Here is a 21311-nt window from a genome sequence, read left to right as displayed (position 1 = left end):
CGTTTGTTGTAAAATGTATATGGTTAGAAAGATATTGTAAAAGTAGAATACAATGATCTACACAAATATGCCTCGAAATTGCACGGTTTTCTTTTTACCCTGTCGACTAACACAGTCGGCCATTCATGGGAGTCAAAATTTTGACTCCCAGAAATGGCCGACCGTAATAGTTCGCGACGCAAAAGGAAAACCGTGCAATTTCGAGTGATACTTGTGTGGATCATTATATTCTCCTTTTAAAACATCTTTCTAACCATATGCATTTCATAACAAACGGTTTCAAACGCTTTTAGTAGACCAACTCGTCCGATCCAAGGCAACGTGTTCCTTTAAGGAATTGCTTAGATTTGCTCACCTGTCTGACTCCGTTCCATCTATGCGTTGTTAGAAGGTATAGGAAGGCCGTGTTGTTCACGTTCAATTTCTTCAAGAGAACTTCGTAGAACCGATTCTGGTCCCTGAAGTAAAAAGTCATTTATTATTAAAATAATATTAGCATGTAAAATGTCTCCATTTTGCAAGAATTAAAGGCACTGGAAACGTTTGGTAATTGTCGAAGACCAGTATTCTAACTATGGTGTATCCCAACATGTGCAACAGACCTGTGAAAACTTTGGCTCGATTGTTCGTCAACGATGCAAGAGAATAGTTTAGGAAAAACACCCGCTGCGCAAATTGTGTGCTTTCAGATGCATAATAAAGTCATTTAAACTCTGAGTGAGAATTTACCTCTTTCTCAAACACCACGTTATTTCAGAGGGAGCCTCTTTCAACAGCTCTCCACTGCTCGTTACTAAGTAAGTTTTTATACCAACTATTGTGTTGAGTCAGTGTCTTTAAGGATCTATTTCTTTATATGTTTTGAAAAACGGTTGAGACTTTTTAAGTACTACAACATGATTACTTGTCTTTTCTTTTGACTAAAAGATATAAAACGACTAAAATTAGATGAACTAAGCAAACCTGTAAGCCCGTATTGTTGGTAGACCGCTCAGAGTTTCCGAGAAGTGGGCGAATATTGGAGACTTGGTTACGCTGTCTAGTCGCTGCAGGGATCTGGAATGGGAAAAGCCAAAGGCTTGGTTTTATTTATATTCAATGTTGCCATTAATTTGTGATGTTTTATGTGCTGATGAAATGTCAGTGCATACATTTGTTTTTAGACCAATATAAGTCATACCCAAATAGAGACCTGACGGAAAATGGTCTGCTCCGGTATTATATTATAAACTTAGATGTTGCCATACACTCTCAATATGTAAAAAGGAAAACAACACAATTATTGCTCCTTTTTTTTCTTTTCTATCCATCTGGTGAAACTAATGTCCCCTTATAGTTGCCTTTCACGGTTAACCGTAGGCATGAATGAAGATACGGGTGAAAAGAAGATGTTGACGAAATCTCAGCTATAGATGTTGTGGGGAAAACCCAGTCTGGGAAAAAAAACACAAGTCGGGTAGGAACTGCAAACCTTATCAACATAAAAGGCTCCGGTCCGAGGTGGGATTCGAACTGGCGTCCACAGAGGTGAAAGGGGAGGACGAATCCCTAATCAGCGTGAACGCCCCACCGAGTTTTAATCAAAATACCTGACGTAAAATATCAATTGTAATTGTGTCCCTTGTGAAACAAACAATACTTGAAGCCTATGTTTTAGCTGTTTTTACGAATCGTTTTGTAAAAAACTTGATTGTTGTTTTGTTTGTTTGAGGTTGTTTATTCCTTAGCATGCGTTACAATGCTATTTACAAACTTTCTACTTTTACTTATACTCTGCGTAAGAATTATTTTAGTTAAAATCACGTTTTTCCGACTTCAAGAGAATATACGCTTGAGAAACACATATAACAATTTAGTAATCTGGTCAGCTGTCCGGTGGGAATTCCCCAATATTGTTTGACACACCTGATCCACACCCTTGCAAATATTCATGGGTCCGCCTCTGGAAAGGTGAAATACAATCTCTCGACCATATAATTATGGAAGATTATGGGATTGATATCAGCTAGTTTATCACTCGGTATATGACTACGATGTTAAGATTGCCAGTTGTCAAATTGCAGGGCTTTATACAGGCCAGGAATTACTTCTTCGAAAGGGCACTGTCATTTTCATTTTGCAAAGGGGAATTCCATCAGAACATCTCAAAGTAAACGATAAACTGTTGAATAATAATAATAATAATAATAATAATAATAATCGAAGTCTTTAGCGCCGGTATCCGCCAATGCAGGCGCTCATGGCGCTTGCTCAAAAAATCTGCACCCTAGTCAGCTTAGCTCCAGGTGCACTGCGTCGCGATATCTCAACAAAAAAAAACAACAAAAAAGTCATTATGCTCGTCAAAGGCAATGATTATTTGTGGATGTTGAACAGATGTGTTTTGAGTGCTGATTTGAATGTATCAGTTGTGACAGCTGCCCGGACGTAATGTGGAAGACCATTCCATATCTTCGCTGCTGCGACTTGAAATGAACGCTCTCCCCAAGAGTTGCGTGCCCTGTGTTCTTCAAGGAGAAATTTGTCTGCAGAGCGTAGATTTTCTCGTGTTGGAACACATGGCTGCACAAGATCACATATGTAAGACGGGGATTGACCATTCCTCGCTTTAAACACTAGCAAGCTGATTTTGTATTTGATCCTCTGTTCAATTGGGAGCCAGGGCAGTTGTTTCAGAAGAGAGCTAATGCTTACACTCTTTTTGGATAATGTAACTACTCTGGCTGCATTGTTTTGTAGACGTTGGAGTCGATTCAGTTGTGATTTGTTCAGTTTGTACAATGCAGAATTACCCATATCAAGCCTTGAAGTGATGTATGCATGGGATAAAAGTTCTGCAACATGATCATTGATATGATTGCGGACCATTCCAATATTTCTGAGTGACAGGAAAGCTGCTCGGGATACAGCGGAGATGTGGCGATTCATGGAGAGATTAGAATCCAAGATGATACCAAGATTCCTGACAGTGTCTGATGGAGGAATGACGCCTGTACCCACCCTGATCCCAGAGATATTTACCTTTGACCTTTAATGTTGAGATCCAACTACTATGAACTCGGTCTTCCCATCATTCAGTTTTAGGAAGTTTGAAGTCATCCAATGGCGTAGCTCATCAAGGGGCACCAAGGCCGAGACCAGGGTCTACAGAGGGCGTGGCCTCGGTGGCCTTCGTGTAGTTCGAGCCTGGTTTTATTATGACTTTCCTAATTGTCTCTCTAAACCAGGGTGGATTCAACAGGGAGTTAAGACTAGTCTTATCTCGATTTCGGACGAGTTATTCATCCTAACTTAGGACTAGCCTTGTAATAGTTCTAAAGAGTCCTAGGACTAGTCCTAAGTTAGGACCACTTTTTTTATGAACTCGACCACGGGGCTTCTATATTACCTTGAAGTCGTGATGTAGAATTTGGCCACGAAGTAACCGCACACGGCCAAAGGGACAGCGAAGATAACGAATATCGGCAGAATGATGCAGTTGACAATCACTCCACTGATATAACCCACGAGAAAGTAAACCACAGCATCTATGCTCTGGAACAGTTTCTGTAATTTGAAAGTAAACCAAATCAGAATGGTGAAACGTTTAGAATGATGTTTTTTATAGCTTTGGATTTAATATATGTTTTTGCGTTGCTGTTTATGCTAATGATTATTTTGAGTAACTACCAATAGTGTCCACTGCCTTTAAATAATACAAATTGAATGTTCTCCAACCAATGAGGGCCAGGGCCCAATTTCATAGAGCTGCTTAAGCACAACATTTTGCTCAAGCAAAAAAATCCTTGCTTAGTAAAATCAGATTACCGGCCAAGACTACACTCAATTGTTATGCTAAGTAAACAACAGCTAAATACCAGTCAAAAGCAATGTATATGGCATGAAATTTGTGCCAGTAACATGTGTAAAACAAGCGAGCTATTTTCGTGCTTAAGCATTTTTTTTTGCTTAAGCAGCTCTATGAAATTGGCCCCAGCTCGTAAGACATCTGCGCAAGCGACAGACTGTCAAGTATTATTGCAATGGTCGTGGGTTCGAAATCCCGAGTGATTTCCATGCGGGGTTTTTGTTCTATACAGTGTCTAAGTAAGACCTAAAAGATAAGCAAATACATCAAAATGTTCGCCTAGAGTGCAGGAGTGCGAGTTCGGATTCCACTGGGAGTTTTTCGGATATTTTCCCCGCAGTGATTCGGAAGGCACCCGACAGTACTTGTTTATTACAGGCTATCAGTCTATCCAAGGCACAGCAACATTCAGAGCCTGATACATCTTCAAGCACCACCCAGGCAGCTCAGATCATCTGACACCAAACTTCTTTACATTCCATGTACACGCCTTCTTACACTCTGGCCCATCATGGAACATTCAACTCCCCTTCAAATCGCAAACAAATCACGCCTTAAAAACCAGCTTCAAAACTCGTTTGAAACTTATTGTTGTGTTTAAAACTCCATCTATTTAACTCATTGTAGGCCATTTTGCGCCAGCTTCTCTCCTACGCCAGGAGTATTTTTAGACAGACATGATGCATCTTACAAGATGGCAACTATTACGGTGACCAGTGTTCTCACTTGGTGTATCCCATCATAAGCAGAAAATAACAAACCTGTACAAGTTTGGGCTCAATTGGTCATCAAAGTTGCAAGAAAATGATGAAAAGAAACACCCTTATCGGAATGATTTGTGTGCTTTCAGATAGGAATAAGTTTTTAGTGAGATACCTCTTTCTCAAAAACTACGTTACTTCAGGGGGAGTCGTTTCCCACAATGTTGTATACTATCAAAAGCTCTACAATGCTCGTTACCAAGTCAGTTTTTAAGTTAACAGTTGTTTTGAGTAATAACCAAGCGTGTACCTTCCCTTTAAGGGCGAACACCCACAAAATAGTTGTCCATGTTGTGTTTAATCCTCTTTAGGGATCAATATTACCTTGTCCATGATATCTGTATCACTCGCCAGTCGATTCAGGATACGACCAAGAGGAGTTGTGTCAAAAAATCTATACAGAACAAAAAATAATGTTAAATATTAGAAAAGAAACAATTTAAATCTGCTATATAATAAAGTTGTCCATGTCGATAAATTGTAGTTGGACATACGGCATGAATCTTGGGAGTGATTTAGTCATTAGCTTACTATATAGTGGACCCTCCACCCGAATCCCTTCTGTTAAAAACCTCGGCATCGACGACGGGTACGCTTACCCTCTCGCTCCCCAAACTAAATGTCAAACCAATGTGTCTTCAATCTGCCTTAGATACGGAGCCTTAAGAGGTACATTCAAAAATATAAATGGTTTGCTTAATTTACATAAGAGCAACGGACTCTTGTGTTTCTGACCAGCAAAGTGTAAGTTCGAGTCCCAGTCATTACACTTGTATCCTTGAGCAAGGTGCTTCCAATATCATAATAATTGATTTGGCCTTCAGATATAGGTGACGCTACTTGGGCCGAACTCGGCTCGAGACGTTGTGACCACGGTTATGTCCAGTGTTAGAAATTCGTCTCTGCCATCCAGGCCGATCCTGTGCGGCTTGAACAGCTTGATCAGATGAGACATTGAACCGTATAAGTCCCGTGTACTAGGAATGGTAGTGAACGTAAAAGAACACAGAATGCTTTTTTAATACTCCTTTTAGTTAGAACTTATATTACATCACGGGCGGCCACTTTGAGATGAGGACTACACTTCAAGTGTCACCTGCTGAGGCACGCTGCTGCCTACTCCTGTGGCTGAAACAGGGTTAACCCTTTCACAATCCATAAGGATGTAGACATGGGTATTATTCACATAGAAGCATGGTTGGTAGAGCGGAGTGCATTCTTCCAAGCCGTATTGGAAGAGTAGAGATTAACCTCTTGGTTCACAGAAAACATCCTTGTTAACGGGTTTCCTCAGACTTGCGGGCTGCAGATTATTATGATGTTCGTTACAATTAATGTATTTATAACATCCCACATATATTAGTTTTGGTTTTTACCCATACACCGATGTGTGTTAGCACTGTATACTCGGTACTTTCCCGAATCCTGTGAAAACATCTCTTATATCCCACAATAACGGTAATAAATCTTAGTTAAATACTTTGAATAAAAAAGCCACCTATACATACTTACCTCATTGGAGACATGATGATGTTCCGCAGCATTGTTACATGTAATTCCTTCGAGGCAAGATATGCGCCTATAACATTTAACATACTGCCGATGAAAATGGTCAAAACACCACCAAAGGAGAGCCCTGCGTAGCCCGCAATATAGTAGGACAGTGGTTGGATATCGGTTGACTGTTAGAACATAAAACATTGAGAAAGGGTTATAGACATCGGGAAAGACGACACTCAGAGCAACCAAAACTTTGTGTAGAACTCCCCGGCTCTGCTTAGAGCCACCACTAGAAATAATCACAACAGAGATGTTTACAACGGTGTCACCGCAAACCTTTCCTTATTATAGTATTTACCACCAATTCTCATGTCTTATCTTATTTGAAGCAATCAATTTCAACGGAATTGTGTTTGCTTTTGGTAAATTGATATGGGTTTAATGTAAGAATTGCTATTATGAGGCGTTCACAACCTTCGCTTTTTATATTATTTGAACCCAACTGTACTATTAATTTCCCGTTGCACGCGACTGCTCAAAATGTAATAGATAAGGGTGCTTTCTCGATGCTCAAATGATTCTCCTATCTGTTATTATAAAGGATTGTACACTAAGTGCCTTCCCGGTGATAGAGGTGCATTGTGGTGTTTTAATTTCTCTAAACCTTGATATGACTACACAATTATTAGTGACCAGTTCAGGCGATGAACAATAAAGTGCGCCACCAAGTGCTTGTGCTTTACAGGCCATTATTGCATAATGCATATAATAATATGAGGGAAATATACACGTCATTGTGTTATGACTTACGACGCCTGAACTACTTCAGGGCGTGTTGAACCTTTTTAAAATAATTTGCTGGTTTTGTTTAGTGTTAGGTAGAAGGTTTCGTAGTATTATGTGAAATGTTTGGAGATTATTTTCACCCGGCTACAAAATTATTACTTTTATTATAACTGATTGTTAAATGCATGCCTTCTCTTTGACTTTTTGCTGCAATCGTGTTGCATCATTTCAAATGTAAACCTTTAAAATTAGAAAAAGGAAACACATCTAGATATAATCCGGTATTGATATAAACAAACCGCTCTAATGGGAGACTTTCTGGGACGATAGAGGGCAGCAGACTTACCGGGTAAATCCATTGTTCTCAGAATTATGCGCATGTTCAGAACTACGTAAACAATGGAAATTTACCCGGTATGTCTGCTGCCACCTAGCGTTGGAAAGTCTCCTATTGCCATGAATGGCCGAATGTTGGCAAAACATTCAATCGGGTTAAGAGATGTTGTAATCAAATTCAACATTTCTGTAAACTTTCAATGAAACAGACTACCTCCCATGACTTGTTTACAACGAACACTATATAATAAAGTGTTCTTTCAAAGTAGGTATGTTAATTAGTTACAAATTGTGACCCTATGTTTTTGTGTTTTTTTTCTCATTGACGGATTTTCATTGTTTACCAATCTCGGTTGGCAAGGTTCTCGGGTTGTGACGTTGTGATAAAGAGGTCCATTAAACAACACTTACGTTGTCGTTGGCGATTTCGGCCTCCGACCAAGTGGCGAGCCAGAAGTTGGTCCCCACGGTAAATCCAGAATTGGCCACGTACGATGCAACATAACCGACGGCTACGATCCACGTTGCTGCCCGGCAGTAGAATAGATACACGCTGTAAGAAACCGAACCATGTTCCATCGCTTCATCATCGATCAGTTTGGTTCCTGTTGCCATGGTACCTGTTCGGATAAGAGGGAACCGTTGCTTAAAGGGAAGGTACACGTTTGGAAATTGTCCAAGACCAGTCTTCTCACCATCCCAACATAAGCATAACATGACAAGCCTATGACAATTTGAGTTTAATTGGTCATCGAAGTTGGGAGAAAATGATGAGAGAAAAACACCATTGTTGGACGAATTTGTGTGCTTTCAGATTAAAAAAAAGACTTCTGGCTAGAAGTCTTTTATTATTTTAGTGAGAAATTACCTCTTTCTCAAAATCTATGCTATTTCGGAGGGAGCCGTTTCTCACAATAATGCTCGTAACTAAGTCAGTTTTTAAATTAATACTTGTTTTGAGTAATTACCAAACTTGCCCTTTAATATCAAGGAGAAAATAATTACTCAACTATTTTAGACATAGGGCAAAATAAGTGAGGAAGTGAGGAGAAATGGAAAGTCAGGCGCAATGAGTAGGGTCTACACGTTCTGATTAATTGGCCTTTTAATTTTAATATATCTACATAATTCAAAGCGGAGCAATATTTTGTGCTAAACCCAGCAGATGTACACCATCAGAAAGAAAATGTTGAAGGTCGCAAACCCTCTAAGTCATTTTATATTTTTTCAATCGGCGTCGAATTGTATAAAAATCTCATCGGTAAGAGGAGAGAGGTGGAGCTCAACGGGGTTAACATTATACCAACAATCCGTATCTTTTCATAACTGGTTTCCAAATCATATGCCTACTCACGTGTTTCTGCAGACAATTCTCGCGAGATTTGCCTCTTGATGATGCGTTCCTTTTCATTGTCTGACATTCCGCGCATGCTCTCTTGGGATTCCGATTCCGACTCTGAGAACTTGACGGCTCTTTGGTACTCGCTATAGAGATCAGGGGATTCCTCGATGATATCGTCGAGGGTTCCTTGATGGGCAACCCTCCCGTCTTTCATCACGATGATCTTCAAAGATGAGATAGTACGGTAATTATAGTACTACCAAATCTTATCAACAAATCATTGTGAAATCTTGGCTCTTTTTAAAAACTCGATTTCAATCAGTAAAATTTGTTCTGAAAACAAGTTTTCAACTAAATTTCTCAACTTCAACTTCCACTTTAAACCACTGGTTCTTTTCAAAAGAAGTATTCACATGGTGTTACCGCAAATCTCTCATTTGGATGAATTCTACTATTAGAAAGATAACTGTTTCCGAACATTCCTTTCTTTGAATTTACCATCAAATCGAGTTCAACGTGTTCACGCAAACCCTTGTAAATTATACCTTAAAACTACCTTAAACATAGTGGAGATGTAGCAAACTTTGAAGACTACTTGTGTAATTATTTGAACTTGACAGGTTTTGTTTGACAATTACCTTATGGGCGTGGTGGAGGTATTGTAATTGATGCGTTACCAAGACGACGGTTTGCTTCTTACGCAGCAAAGTGCCCACGATAGCTTTCTGGAAGACATGTGATCCAACATGGACGTCTAAAGCAGACAGTGGATCATCCTGTATGAGGGAAAATTGAAAATATTTATCCCAATAAATGGTTCCGGAATCTCAAATTCGGAACACTTCTTGTTCTTAAAATAGTTTAATTTGGATGCATTGTAAACATGTAGGCCTACCATAAAGAACAGCGCTACTTTTTGAAAGCCTATTCTTGTACTGAGCCTCGTTCTGAGCCGCACGTTCACTCGGTGCTTCTACAACTGACGAACAGGTTCTTCTGTAGAATTCGACCTTCCACAGAGCAGAGGTCAATTTTACAAAGCGCAAGATTTGTCCCAAGATTATTTGCCAATGTCATTAAAGATTTGTATTGTAACATAGCATGATTGATACATACACAGCTGAAGTTTAACCTTTTAGCTCTTTTGTGAAATCGGCCCAAGTGGCCGATACTGGTTGACCACCGTGTTCGACCACTGGGTTCGACCACCGGTTCGACCACCGGGTTCGACCACTGGGTTCACCGTTAGTGAGATTGCAGAAGAAAAAAAACATCTTAAAAGAAGACGAGTTCGTGTAAATAATTAATCAAAACATCAATGGGAGACTTTTGGGACGCTTGGTGTGAGCAGACTTAAGTAAAATCCACCGGTCTCGGTCATGTGCACATGCTCAGAACTACTTAAACGGTTAAATTTGTACATGGTAAATCTGCTGCCCCCTAGCGTTCTAAAGTCTCCCATTGAGGATGACCTACCAAGATAATGATATCTCTGCCCGAGTAGACCGTCCTAGCCACGCTAATCCTCTGCTTCTGTCCACCGCTCAGCTTAATCCCTTTCTCTCCAATCTCAGTCTGGTCTCCTCCTGGTAAGATATCAATGTCTGGTTTCATGGCGCACACATCAATGGTCTTCTTGTATCTGAAAACCAATGTCAACGAAAATATTTTTGAGTATTTTGGTTTGTGTGATTTTGTTGTATTGTTAATCAAGCGTATGATTATCTTTCTAGCTTCTAGTGAAGCCACAGGAGTGTCAAACATGCATTGAAGACGGGTGTGATGGTGGACCGATATAATATTAATAACCAGTTTTTAATACCCGGAGGGCGTCTCAAAGCGCTTCCAACATTATTTCCCCTGCTGGTCACTGGGCCTTAATTCATTCATTAGAACATCTTAGCTCCCTGGTGGGGCGTATGCAGCCTGCATGTGCAACATTAATATGCCCTACTCAGCTAAACCAATCGCAAGAACCATCTCTGCCCTCACAGGTACCCATTTACCCCCGAGTGGAGTGAAGCAATTATAGGGTGCGTTCGCTTAGCTTCCCTGGGTCTCCCACGCGGTGCTCACTCGGGTGAGCCCCTGACAAGAGCTAAACGAACGACCACTCACCGCTCTTGTAGTGACGTCGTTTACCTGGGGCCAGCCCCCAAGTTTACCCACTCCACAAGCAGGGCACTGGGGGCTGACCTGGGTGAGCCCCTGGAATGACGTCAAAAGCTATTGGAACGCACCGGGGCAGACCGGTAATGACCCAGGGAAGCTAAACGAACGCACCCATAGTTAAGTGTCTTGCACATGACGTCATTTGAGTAGGGCGCCCTCGGCTAGAAAAAAGGCAGCCCATTGGGCAATCGCATGAGCCATATAATAACATATACATGTAATACATATGCATTTCGTCAATGTGAACGGTCTGTTCATATAAGCTGATGTTCTGAATAGCTCTATGGCTGAAGCAGTTTCCGGAGTTAAACGCATTTGACTTTATGTTCCGGGTGACTTTTGTACTATGTGTGTATTTAATTTTAGTCTATATAATACGTTTACTTTCTGAAGTTGAACCTCTCTCCAAACAGGATGTTGTCTTGCAGAGTTGCGTTCATCAGCCAAGCTTTCTGTGATGCATACGCCACGGACATTTTACTCCTGAAACAAATATTGCTCATAAAGATTTATAACGCATCCATTGGTTGATGCACACAATGACCTCCAGTGGTACTGATGACGTCACAGTTTGTTTACCACTTTACATTAATTATAAGACCCTCGTTTCAGTACGCTGTCGGATTGCAACACTTAAAGCACTGTAGTAAATAAACCATGGCGTCATCGGGGCCCAATTTCATAGAGCTGCTAAGCACAAAAATTGCTTAGCAAGAAATTGTATTCCTTGATAAAAACAGGATTACCATCCGAATTTCCATTTGTTGGTATTCAGCTGTTGTTTGCTTATCCTGAAAATCACGTGGAAATTTGTATGGTAACCCTGTTTTTATCGAGAGAAAAAAAATCATGCTAAGCCTATTTTGGGGCTTAGCAGCTCTATGAAATTGGGCCCAATGCAGTACACTGGTCTGTTAAGCACGATCTTTCTAATTTGAAGTCAGATGTAGTTTTTACTTTCACGTCGGATGGATGTTTGTTAAACTACTTCATGCAACGACTTAGGGTTGAAAAGCCAGGCTGGCTTGGGAGCTATGTCTGTGCGTTTTATGTCCATAAAACTGACTTGGTTGAGAGCACTTGATTTTACAATACATTTAGAGAAAGGGGTAATTGTTCATCCCTAAATTTTGAATCTAAAAATAAAGGGTTCAGGCATGAAGCTTTTCTCAGTCATAACTAATAACCAATTCTATGCAATGAAGGTGACTTTTGTCTTTATTTTGTTTTCTTACGAATTTGATGACCAGTTGAGTTTATTTTTGAATAAACTTCATACAGGTTTGTTAATGTATTCTTTTGTTGGGCACATCAAGTGATGATACTGGTCATCGACAAGTATAACAAAAGTGTTACTATGCCTATAAGTATATATAATAATTATAGACATTAATCCATCAAGAAGGCAAGTGTAGCTGTCTTTTTTCTCTTCCATTGAAATAATATAATTTTGAGAAGTATCGACCAGGGTGGAAAGAAATGATGAAATCTAAACATGATCAAATCTGAACGAACCCGCTGTATTGAACACTGCCAGACAATGTGGTCATCTCGCCCTGCATAGCGGACACCAGGGACGACTTGCCACTTCCAACACCTCCAATAATCATCGTCAACTTACCTAAACAAAACAATACTCTTCATATGTTTTAAATTAAAAACTGCCTTGGTATATTTACCTTTTCAAAAAAAGCTTGTTGAAACTATTATTATGCAGTGCTGGGATGGGAAGTGTGTAGGTATTTGTCAAACTTATTCAAAACAAATTATGATTTTTTTTTTAATGGCCTGAAATTTGTCATATCATGATAACCACAAAATATAAAATAATAACCCACAACTGAAACTGACTGCGTATTATTTGAAACGATTTTGGGTTGAACATAGACAAATTAACTCCAGCGGGATTTGAACCAACGACCTCCAGGTTAACGTGACGGCGCTCTACCAACTGAGTTATCTAAGCCCTCTGTCGGCAGTATCCCTCATTTGTCAATATCTTTGCTCAGGGTGGAAGGCAGAAGCTGTACAACTGTTATCTTTACTATATGTAGCCAGGGATCACGCCCATCATAGGGCTAGATGGCTCTGTTGGTAGAGCACTGGCACGTAAATCTGGGGTAACATATTCATGTCCCGCCCAAGTCCTCTTTTCTTTGTTTAACCCCTACACAAATATTTAAAAGAGATGGGTGCCATTTTCCCCCTAAACGAGCAAGACGAAACTACATCAACAACAAACAAAAGCAACAACAGTATAAGGATAAAACAACATCATCAAAGCGTCAATAACAGCAACACCAAGGGAAACAGTGGAGCAACTTTGTATTTATCTGGAACCACGGCAAGCGGTGGGGGCAAAGACAAAGGCTATCTAGTGTATCAAACAACTCATTGAGGTATTAATGTTTTAATATAATTGAGTAGAAAGGATAGCAAGTGCTCTGAGCAGTTGGGTGGCTCTTGCCAACTGAAAAGCAGGAACAACAACAAGAAAAACAAACAAACAACAACAACAACAATAGCAACATCAACTACAGTAACAGCAACAGCTATACAAACAACAGCAAACAATACTGATTAGTGTGCCGTAAAGGGATTTGTTTTTAGGCAGCTCTTGATCCAACATTGGTCTATGTTTACCGATGGAGCTAACATTTTTGTTTTCAAATGGGTCACTATGAATGTTCTTTTGTCTTAATGTAGAATTTACATCAGATTGTCTTCACCTGTGAGGTGATAATTTAGAACCAAAACACTGGAATCAGTGAAATGTAACATTATCTTACCCGATGGAATTTCAATGTCGATATCTGCAAGGATCGGTCTGATGCTGTTCTTGTCCCAGGTGAAATTTCCATCACTGATCTAAAAAAATAAAATAATGCATCAATCAACAAAATCAATATTACTACCAAGAATATTGGCACTTAAAGGCATTGGACTCAAGTTACTCACAATAATTATTAACCTGAAAACTTACTTGGTAACGAGCGTTAGTCTGTTGATGGGGGGCCTATAAAAGTATGTGAGAAACTGCTCCCCATGAACATGAAATTATGAACTCTCGACAGTTTGCAGCACGCGCGAGCGCTCTTAACAAAGTTAGAGCATTAATTGGGTGAACGCTCATAATTCCACGTACAGACACAGGTTTTTTTTTTCATTTTGACGAGACAGCCCCTTTAATATACTCACCCTTATACTAACTGTAGGAGGTAGTTTACTTTTCTGGAAGGAATTGGTTGCACCATATTTGAGGGCGCCCTTTGGCTTCACTTCCTTGATTGGTATCATGAGCGTCGTTTCATCTACGTCATCCTCGCAGACGAATTCATTCGTTTCTTCAAAACCATTCTGTTTTAAAAGGTTATTTGAAGAAAAAAAAATTGTACGAATTGGACGAATTGACGGCTATTATACGGCTTTACGGCTCCGACTGTTGTCAAGGACGCACTAGCCGTAGCCTTAGCCGCCATGATTCGGACCCAGCCTAGTCTTATGGCCGATCTTACATCTTTTTCAAATGTTCACTTAATTATTTCCACTTCAGACACAGTCTATCGATTGGTCTTAAACCCTTCGAAAATGTAAATACTTCGTTTTGTTTGCCTGATAGTTTTAAAATGGGGCCAAGTTCGTGTGGGACTATCGCTATGTCTACCTTGATGGTTGACCGTAGTTCGACCTTCCATGGTTCGACTATCGTTTACCTAACTCTGTATAGTCGACGATTAGTTGGACTATGTTAGTTGACTATTTGGAACCAGCCTCAGCCATGTACCATAATTATGTCCAGTAGTTACTTAGCATGGCTGTATGGCTGATTCAAGAGCCGTTTCCGTTAGCACAGCGCAGAGTGGACCAGTTTATAAGAAATGATAACGCACGTGGGGGCGGCCACCTGGTCGCTTTGGCATCACATGGTCGTTTGTACGATTACAATTCTGTGCGCATGCCTATACGTTGCTAATCTCTACAATTAACGGGAGACCGGTGTCCTATCACCAAACAACCACTACTTAACCATCCAGTCCTTGCGCAAACTTGACCATCGTGGTTAAACCAACTTACAATATTATATTGGTCTTTATAGATCCATCGAAAACGTAACCAAACCGAACGTAAAACTCAATCAATGTAAGCTGAATTTTGAAACGCAACTCACTTGATTATAATCCACCCCCGAATCGCCACTCTTCACATCTCTTTCCCGCCAATCGTTTCCCGCGCTTTGTTTCTCCACCTCCTGCGCCATAAAGAATCGCTGCAGTCGTCTGGTACTGATGATGCCGTTGACGAGTTGGGCGGTCACCAGGGGTAACATGAAGAGTGGGATGGCGAGTAAATTGAACAGGGCGAGGGAGGCGAAGGCCTTGTCCGGAGTCAGGGCTTCACCGCTGATGGGTGAGTAGGTTCCAAATGTCTAGTGTAAACAAATAGTTTTTAAATTAATTTTTAAAACAACTTAAAAGCAGTGGACACTATTGGTAATTACTCAAAATAATTGTTAGCATAAAAACTTACTTGGTAACGAAGATGGAGTGTTGTTGATAGTTTAAAACCATGTGAGAATTTGAACTCAATTGGTCGTCAAAGTTGCGAGATAATTAAATGGAAGCAAAAACACCATTGTCACACACGAAGTTGTGTGCTTTAAGACGGTTGATTTCGGGACCTCAAAATTTAATTTTGAGGTCTCGAAATCAAATTCGTTGAAAAATACTTCTTTCTCGAAAACTACGTTGGGAGCCGTTTCTCACAGTGTTTTATACTATCAACAGCTCTCCAGTGCTTGTTACCAAGTCAGTTTCGGGGTAACCAAAACTGCAAACACTTGAAAATCGTTGACTAAAAAATCACGACTCTACTTCAACACTGTAAAAATGTATTAATCAAAACAACACTAATTAGTCATATTTATGACACATTGTTTTAATGTAAGTTAGTCAAAGTCATGTCTCATAATGACTAACTAGTGTTTTTTTACTATTAGTTTAAAGTGAACTTACCACAAGGGTTACAACAAGTGGAGCCGCTGTCACGATAAATCCTGTATTAAAGGGAAGGTACACGTTTGGTAATTACTCAAAACAAATATTAACTTAAAAACTGACTTGGTAACGAGCATTGGAGAGCTGTTGATAGTATACAACTTTGTGTGAAGCTACTCTCCCTCTGAAGTAACACAGTTTTTGAGAAAGAGGTAATTTCTCACTAAAATAATAAAAGACTTCTAGCTAGAAGTCTTTTATTCCCATTTGTCCACAAATTCGTCCAACAAGGGTGTTTTTTCTTTCATCATTTTTTCGCAACTTCGATGACCGATTGAGACCAAATTTTCACAGGCTTGATATTTTATGTTTATGATGGGATACACCAAGTGAGAACACTGGTCTTTGACAATTACCGAACGTGTACAATGTCTTTAAAAACAAATTTCTTTTTAAAAATGTTGTTTTGGTTTGTTTCTTTTTTCGATTAAAGAGTTTTAGATATTATTTGATTCACATAAAAGTGAACAAACCAAAAGTACCCGAACGTATTTAACTTTTGACGGGTCATGAAGTCGAAGGAATTGTCTCGTGTATTGTCATCCGTTTGTAAAAAAAAAAAAAAAAAAAAAAAAGGGCACAATTAAAGGAGTATTCCAGAATTAAATAGACGAAAATACAGCAGATTTTGCGTCCACATTTGCTGCCTTTTTTTTGGTTCGATGACACATAGAAAAGAACAAACGTACCATCATGCAAATAGCCGTACAATTGCCGTACTTTGGTTTGAACGTACACATGGATGCGCCCACATGGCTTCAAAACCTTCGTGTATAACGTGGTGTTAATGTTCTATATAGCTCTATGGTTTCAATAAATAAAGTCTGATATAAATATTTCCTACCGATAGCCCCGAAGCTCAGATTCATTCTTAGGATTGATTCCAGCTCTTTCAGTCTCAACTTCTCGACTACTTTCAGATAGAGTTGCTCCCATCCGTAAGACTTCAGCAGCTTGATCCCTTGCAGAATCTCGTTCGAATGTTTCAGTCGCTCGTCTGCTAAAGTCTGCCAACAAGAACAAATATACAAAGTAATCAACTAGATAGCCCAGTTGGTAGATTGCCGGGTGGGAGGAGATTCTTTGCCCCCCCCCCCCAACCCCACAATACGGTGAACCCCCATTTAGCTCCCTCTTTTGAATCATCCTACCCAGCCCACGTTAATTTTCCATAATGTGGGGCAAAATCTCCGGCGGACAGATTTCCATGGACGCCAAATAATGGGAACTATATACAAACTTCTGCTGTTAGCGCCCTCTTATTCTCCTTTTCCAGCCCATGTTGTTATTTCCCAATGGGAGACAAATTTTCCTAATTGGGTACATGGTGTGATGAGAGAGAAACCGGAGTGGCCTTTTTGTAGGAGTATATAAATCAGCATCTCACTGAACATTACATCCAACTATGCACATGCTCAAAAACCCGTTAAAAAAATTACAAATTTCAGCTTCGCTGCCACCTCATAGCGTCCCAAAAAGAATCAAACTTTACTTTATTTTGACCAATTCTAAACCACTAGTTAATGTTCCATTGTTACTTATGCATAGCATAAAATACAATCTTTGTAACAGGACAAAATCGCCTAATTGTTGGCAATAGTCAACTATGGGTCGAACTTGCCCCTAGATGATTCTCTTTGGCGTTATACTGTTTTTAAAAACTAATTATTTACTCTCTTTTTTTTTAAAGTTTTTTTTAAATAATGAATTGATTGTGACGATTACCAGTGCCCGCTTCTGGTGTTTGGCCATGAAGTTAGCGATGCCTAGTTGAAGAGGAATGACGAGTACATAAACCATTGAGCCAAGGAGAGCTGCAGTACCGAGCTTAGTGTATAGAGCGTAGATAACAACGCTAACCTAAATACAAAAACAAACATTCAAAATCTACGCACTTCTCGATGAGCATAAAAACTTATTGGTAACGAGAATGGAGAGCTGTTGATACTATAAATCATTGTGAGAAACGGCTCCCTCTGAAGATTTTGAGAAAGAGGTTCACTCATATTTGAATCTGAGAAAGACTTCGAGCCCAATGCCTTTCGTAGACATCTGAAGCACCCAAATTTGTGCAACATAGGCGTTTTTCTTTCTTTTATTGTTCTCTTCGGTAATCAACAAGTCCAATTTTCACAGGTTTGTTATTTTATGCATAAAATGTTGGGATACACCAAGTGAGACTACTGGTCTTTGACAGTTACCAAAAGTTTCCAGTGATGTTAACAAACAAGCATTGGACTATACAGGTATTTTTTTATCAAGGCAATAAGTATTTGTAATCTTTAATTTCTAAAGTAAAAACTGCCATAAAGGCAAAAGGTGCCTGTGGCGCTGTTACAAAGTTACAACAACAACTCAACTCACTTACCAGGAAAGGAACAGTCCATAGAAAATGAAAATACTGGAACATGTAGAGCAGGTTCATTGGGTCCGTCGACATGTGATTGGTGATCTGACCCACGGTCATGTCGCCCCCAGTCGTAGCAAACGTGGATAAACTCAAAGATTTCTCATAAACCATCGACTGCACAATAAATCGCGTTAAAACAAAATGTATTGTATATGAAACTATAATTCTATGTGCCGAATACAAAAGCGCACACCCATGGAAAGATAGCCCATGGGTTTTTCTGCTGGAGCTCGGAATTAATTGATGCATGTTTGAAAGCCTTGTAATGGGGCATGACGAGCCTCGTTGTCGTCAAGTTTAGGCCAAGTCAGAGTCCTAATGGTAACATGTAACCTTTTGCAATGTTGATTTGATGCTTTTTGTTCAAAACGTGTTCAGTGTCTTTAACATCATGTTGAGTCTAATTTTCACAAAATCAAAGCAAAACAAAAGTTGCAATTTGTTCTTGGAATGAGAAGTAAATATATTATTCTTTACATGTGGATATTACGGTACACGTATGTAAGATTTAAAAGGAAGTGGACACTATTTGTAATTACTCAAAAAAATTAGCAGCATAAAACCTTACTTGGTAACGAGTAAGGGGGAGCTGTTGATAGTATAAAACATTGTGAGAAACGTCTCCCTCTACAGTACGTAATTTTCGAGAAAGAAGTAATTTTCCACGAATTTGATTTCGAGACCTCAGAATTAGATTTTGAGGTCTCAAAATCAAGCATCTGAAAGCACACAACTTCGTGTGACAAGGGTGTTTTTCGTATATTATTATCTCGCAACTTCGACGACCAATTGAGTTCAAATTTTCACAGGTTTGTTATGCTATGCATATGTTAAGATACACCAGGTGAGAAGACTGGTCTTTGACAATTACCAATAGTGTCCAGTGTCTTTAAAACTTTCAGGAAAAAATCAAAAACCGAAAATGATCCATGAGGTATGAAGTTCACAGATGCCTGCAGGTTGTGTTACTACATTAGTCTCTTACTATTGGTATAAAAGCTAATGAAACTACTTTCAAAGTTCATTCTAACTTGACATAGGCCGTGCATATAGCTACAGTTAAAGACACTGGACACTAGTGGTTATTTTCAAAGACCAGTCCTCTTACTTGGTGTATCTCAACATATGCATAAAATAACAAACCTGTGAAAATTTGAGCTCAATTGGTCGTCGAAGTTGCGAGAGAGAATAAGGGAAGAAACACGCCGTTTTTGCACAAGTTGTGTGCTTTCAAAAGCTTGTTTTCGAGGCAAATATTTTAGTGAGCATTTGGTGTGTTTTTTCTCGAAAACTATACGTTACTTCAGAGGGAGCTGTTTCTCACAATGCTTTTTACTGTCAATAGCTCTCCTATGCTCGTTACCAAGTCAGTTTTCATGCTAAAATTGTTGTTGAGTAATTACCAATAGTGTCCACTGCCTTAAAATGCATATCAGGCGCTTAAAGCCATTATACACTTTCGGTAAACAGTAATGTCCAAGTCCCACTCTTCGTGTATCACAACTTATATAAAATAACAGACCTGTGAAAATGTAGGCTCAATCGGTCATCGGAGTCGGGAGAAAATAACGGGAAAACTCACTCTTGTTTCCGCACGTTTCGCCGTGTCATGACATGTGTTTATTGAATAAATCCGTAATTCTCGCTATCGAGAATTGATATTGTTTTAATGTTTTCTCAACAAGTAAAGCATTTCATGGAATTATGTTTCAAGAGAAGTCTTCCACCAGTACCTTCTGTAAACCCTGTAAGATATTTGTAAATCTGTGATTTTTTTCCCCTTCTTTTCTGTACCGAAAGTGTATAATGGCTTTAAAATGCATATCAGGAGAATAAATTAGATTCCAAGGGTTCTTACCTGTATACTTGATCTTACACACAATCCGTACAGTACGGTGTAGTACATTGACGTTTGACCGGCAATAAATTGAAATGTTGTTGCGAGGAATGTTATTGTTATCAGAACAAACCCATTCGAAGTAAACTCAGTCATGTTCACAAAGTGGGGCTCGATCTGGAACAAGAGAGGAAAATAGAAGCTGAGATAGAGACAAAAATTGTATTATTTTGCTAACAGTTTTAAAGGCACTGGACACGTTTGGTAAATGATTGCCAAGACCAGTTTTTCATTTGGTGTATGCCAACATAAATCAACCAACAGGGTCCAATTTCATAGAGCTTAACACAATTTTGCTTAGCATGAAATCTCTTCCTTGATTAACAGGATTACCAGCCAAATTTCCACTTGTTGCATTTTGCTTGTTACTGGTATTCAGCTGTTATTTGCTTACCCTGAAAATCACGTGTAAATTTGGTTGGTAATTCGGTTTTTATCAAGGCGAAAATGTCATGCTAAGCAAATTGTTGTGCTTAGCAGCTCTATGAAATTGGGCCCTAGTCTGTGCACAAATCTGTGGCTGTCAGATGCCTGAGAAAAACTTCAGGCATGAAGTCTTTCTCATCATATCAAAATATTTGAGAGAGAAATTCCTCTTTCTAAAAAACTACAACTTCGAGTTGTATCTCACAATGTGTATACTCATTATAGCTCTCCTTTGGTCAGTTACCAAGTTAGTTGTTATGCCAATGTTATAGTTTGACTTTGAGTAATTGTCTCCAGTGATTGTAAGGCACTGGATACTATTGGCAATTGCTCAAAATAATTGTTAGCATAAAACTTACTTGTTAGCGATCAATGATGAGTTTTAAAAGTATAAACCATTGTGAGAAACGGCTCCCTCTGTGAAGAACATCGTTTTCGAGAAAGAAGTTTGTGCATATAGGGTCTTACCAGGTAATTCCGCCAATGGATTAAGGACCTCTCGACCAATCAGAAGGCTGCATTTGAGCCACGTGATACCAAATTTGCATAATTTTGAGGAGCTGCTTGACCGAACCATTCAATTTAATATTAAAAACCGAGATGAAGCATTAATGTTGTAAAATTACAATGAAGAAGGTGTCCAGTGTCTTTAATATAGTTTCCTCACCTCCACGACTGGTTCCAGCTTATAATATATCTCAGTGACGTACAGCACGATGCCGGAGAGGCAGATGGGGCCGACCAGACCAGCAAAATCACCCAGTAGTTTCAGAATTCCCG

General features: G+C 39.4%; 1 protein-coding gene across 1 annotated transcript in view; it reads right to left on the bottom strand.

Annotated features, from left to right (window-relative positions):
• The window catches only part of LOC117306985 (ATP-binding cassette sub-family C member 9-like), a 28369-nt gene extending 8235 nt beyond the window's left edge, over positions 1–20134 (bottom strand). The window contains exons 1-19 of the mRNA XM_033791597.1: positions 20067–20134; positions 18167–18322; positions 17524–17658; positions 16643–16805; positions 15757–15797; positions 14913–15170; positions 13943–14101; positions 13534–13612; positions 12260–12365; positions 11129–11227; positions 10049–10214; positions 9211–9348; positions 8585–8795; positions 7642–7850; positions 6121–6290; positions 4933–5002; positions 3389–3546; positions 964–1056; positions 356–458 (exon numbers count right to left, since the gene is read on the bottom strand). Coding sequence (XP_033647488.1) covers positions 356–458; positions 964–1056; positions 3389–3546; positions 4933–5002; positions 6121–6290; positions 7642–7850; positions 8585–8795; positions 9211–9348; positions 10049–10214; positions 11129–11227; positions 12260–12365; positions 13534–13612; positions 13943–14101; positions 14913–15170; positions 15757–15797; positions 16643–16805; positions 17524–17658; positions 18167–18322; positions 20067–20114 — 2562 coding nt within the window. The 5' untranslated portion in view covers positions 20115–20134. The remainder of the gene's footprint in view (positions 1–355; positions 459–963; positions 1057–3388; positions 3547–4932; positions 5003–6120; positions 6291–7641; positions 7851–8584; positions 8796–9210; positions 9349–10048; positions 10215–11128; positions 11228–12259; positions 12366–13533; positions 13613–13942; positions 14102–14912; positions 15171–15756; positions 15798–16642; positions 16806–17523; positions 17659–18166; positions 18323–20066) is intronic.
• Between the last annotated feature and the right edge of the window lie 1177 nt (positions 20135–21311).

The sequence above is a fragment of the Asterias rubens genome, chromosome 2 (assembly GCF_902459465.1).
Source record: "Asterias rubens chromosome 2, eAstRub1.3, whole genome shotgun sequence".
NCBI lineage: Eukaryota > Metazoa > Echinodermata > Asteroidea > Forcipulatida > Asteriidae > Asterias > Asterias rubens.
This window is presented reverse-complemented; position numbering and strand designations above follow the sequence as displayed.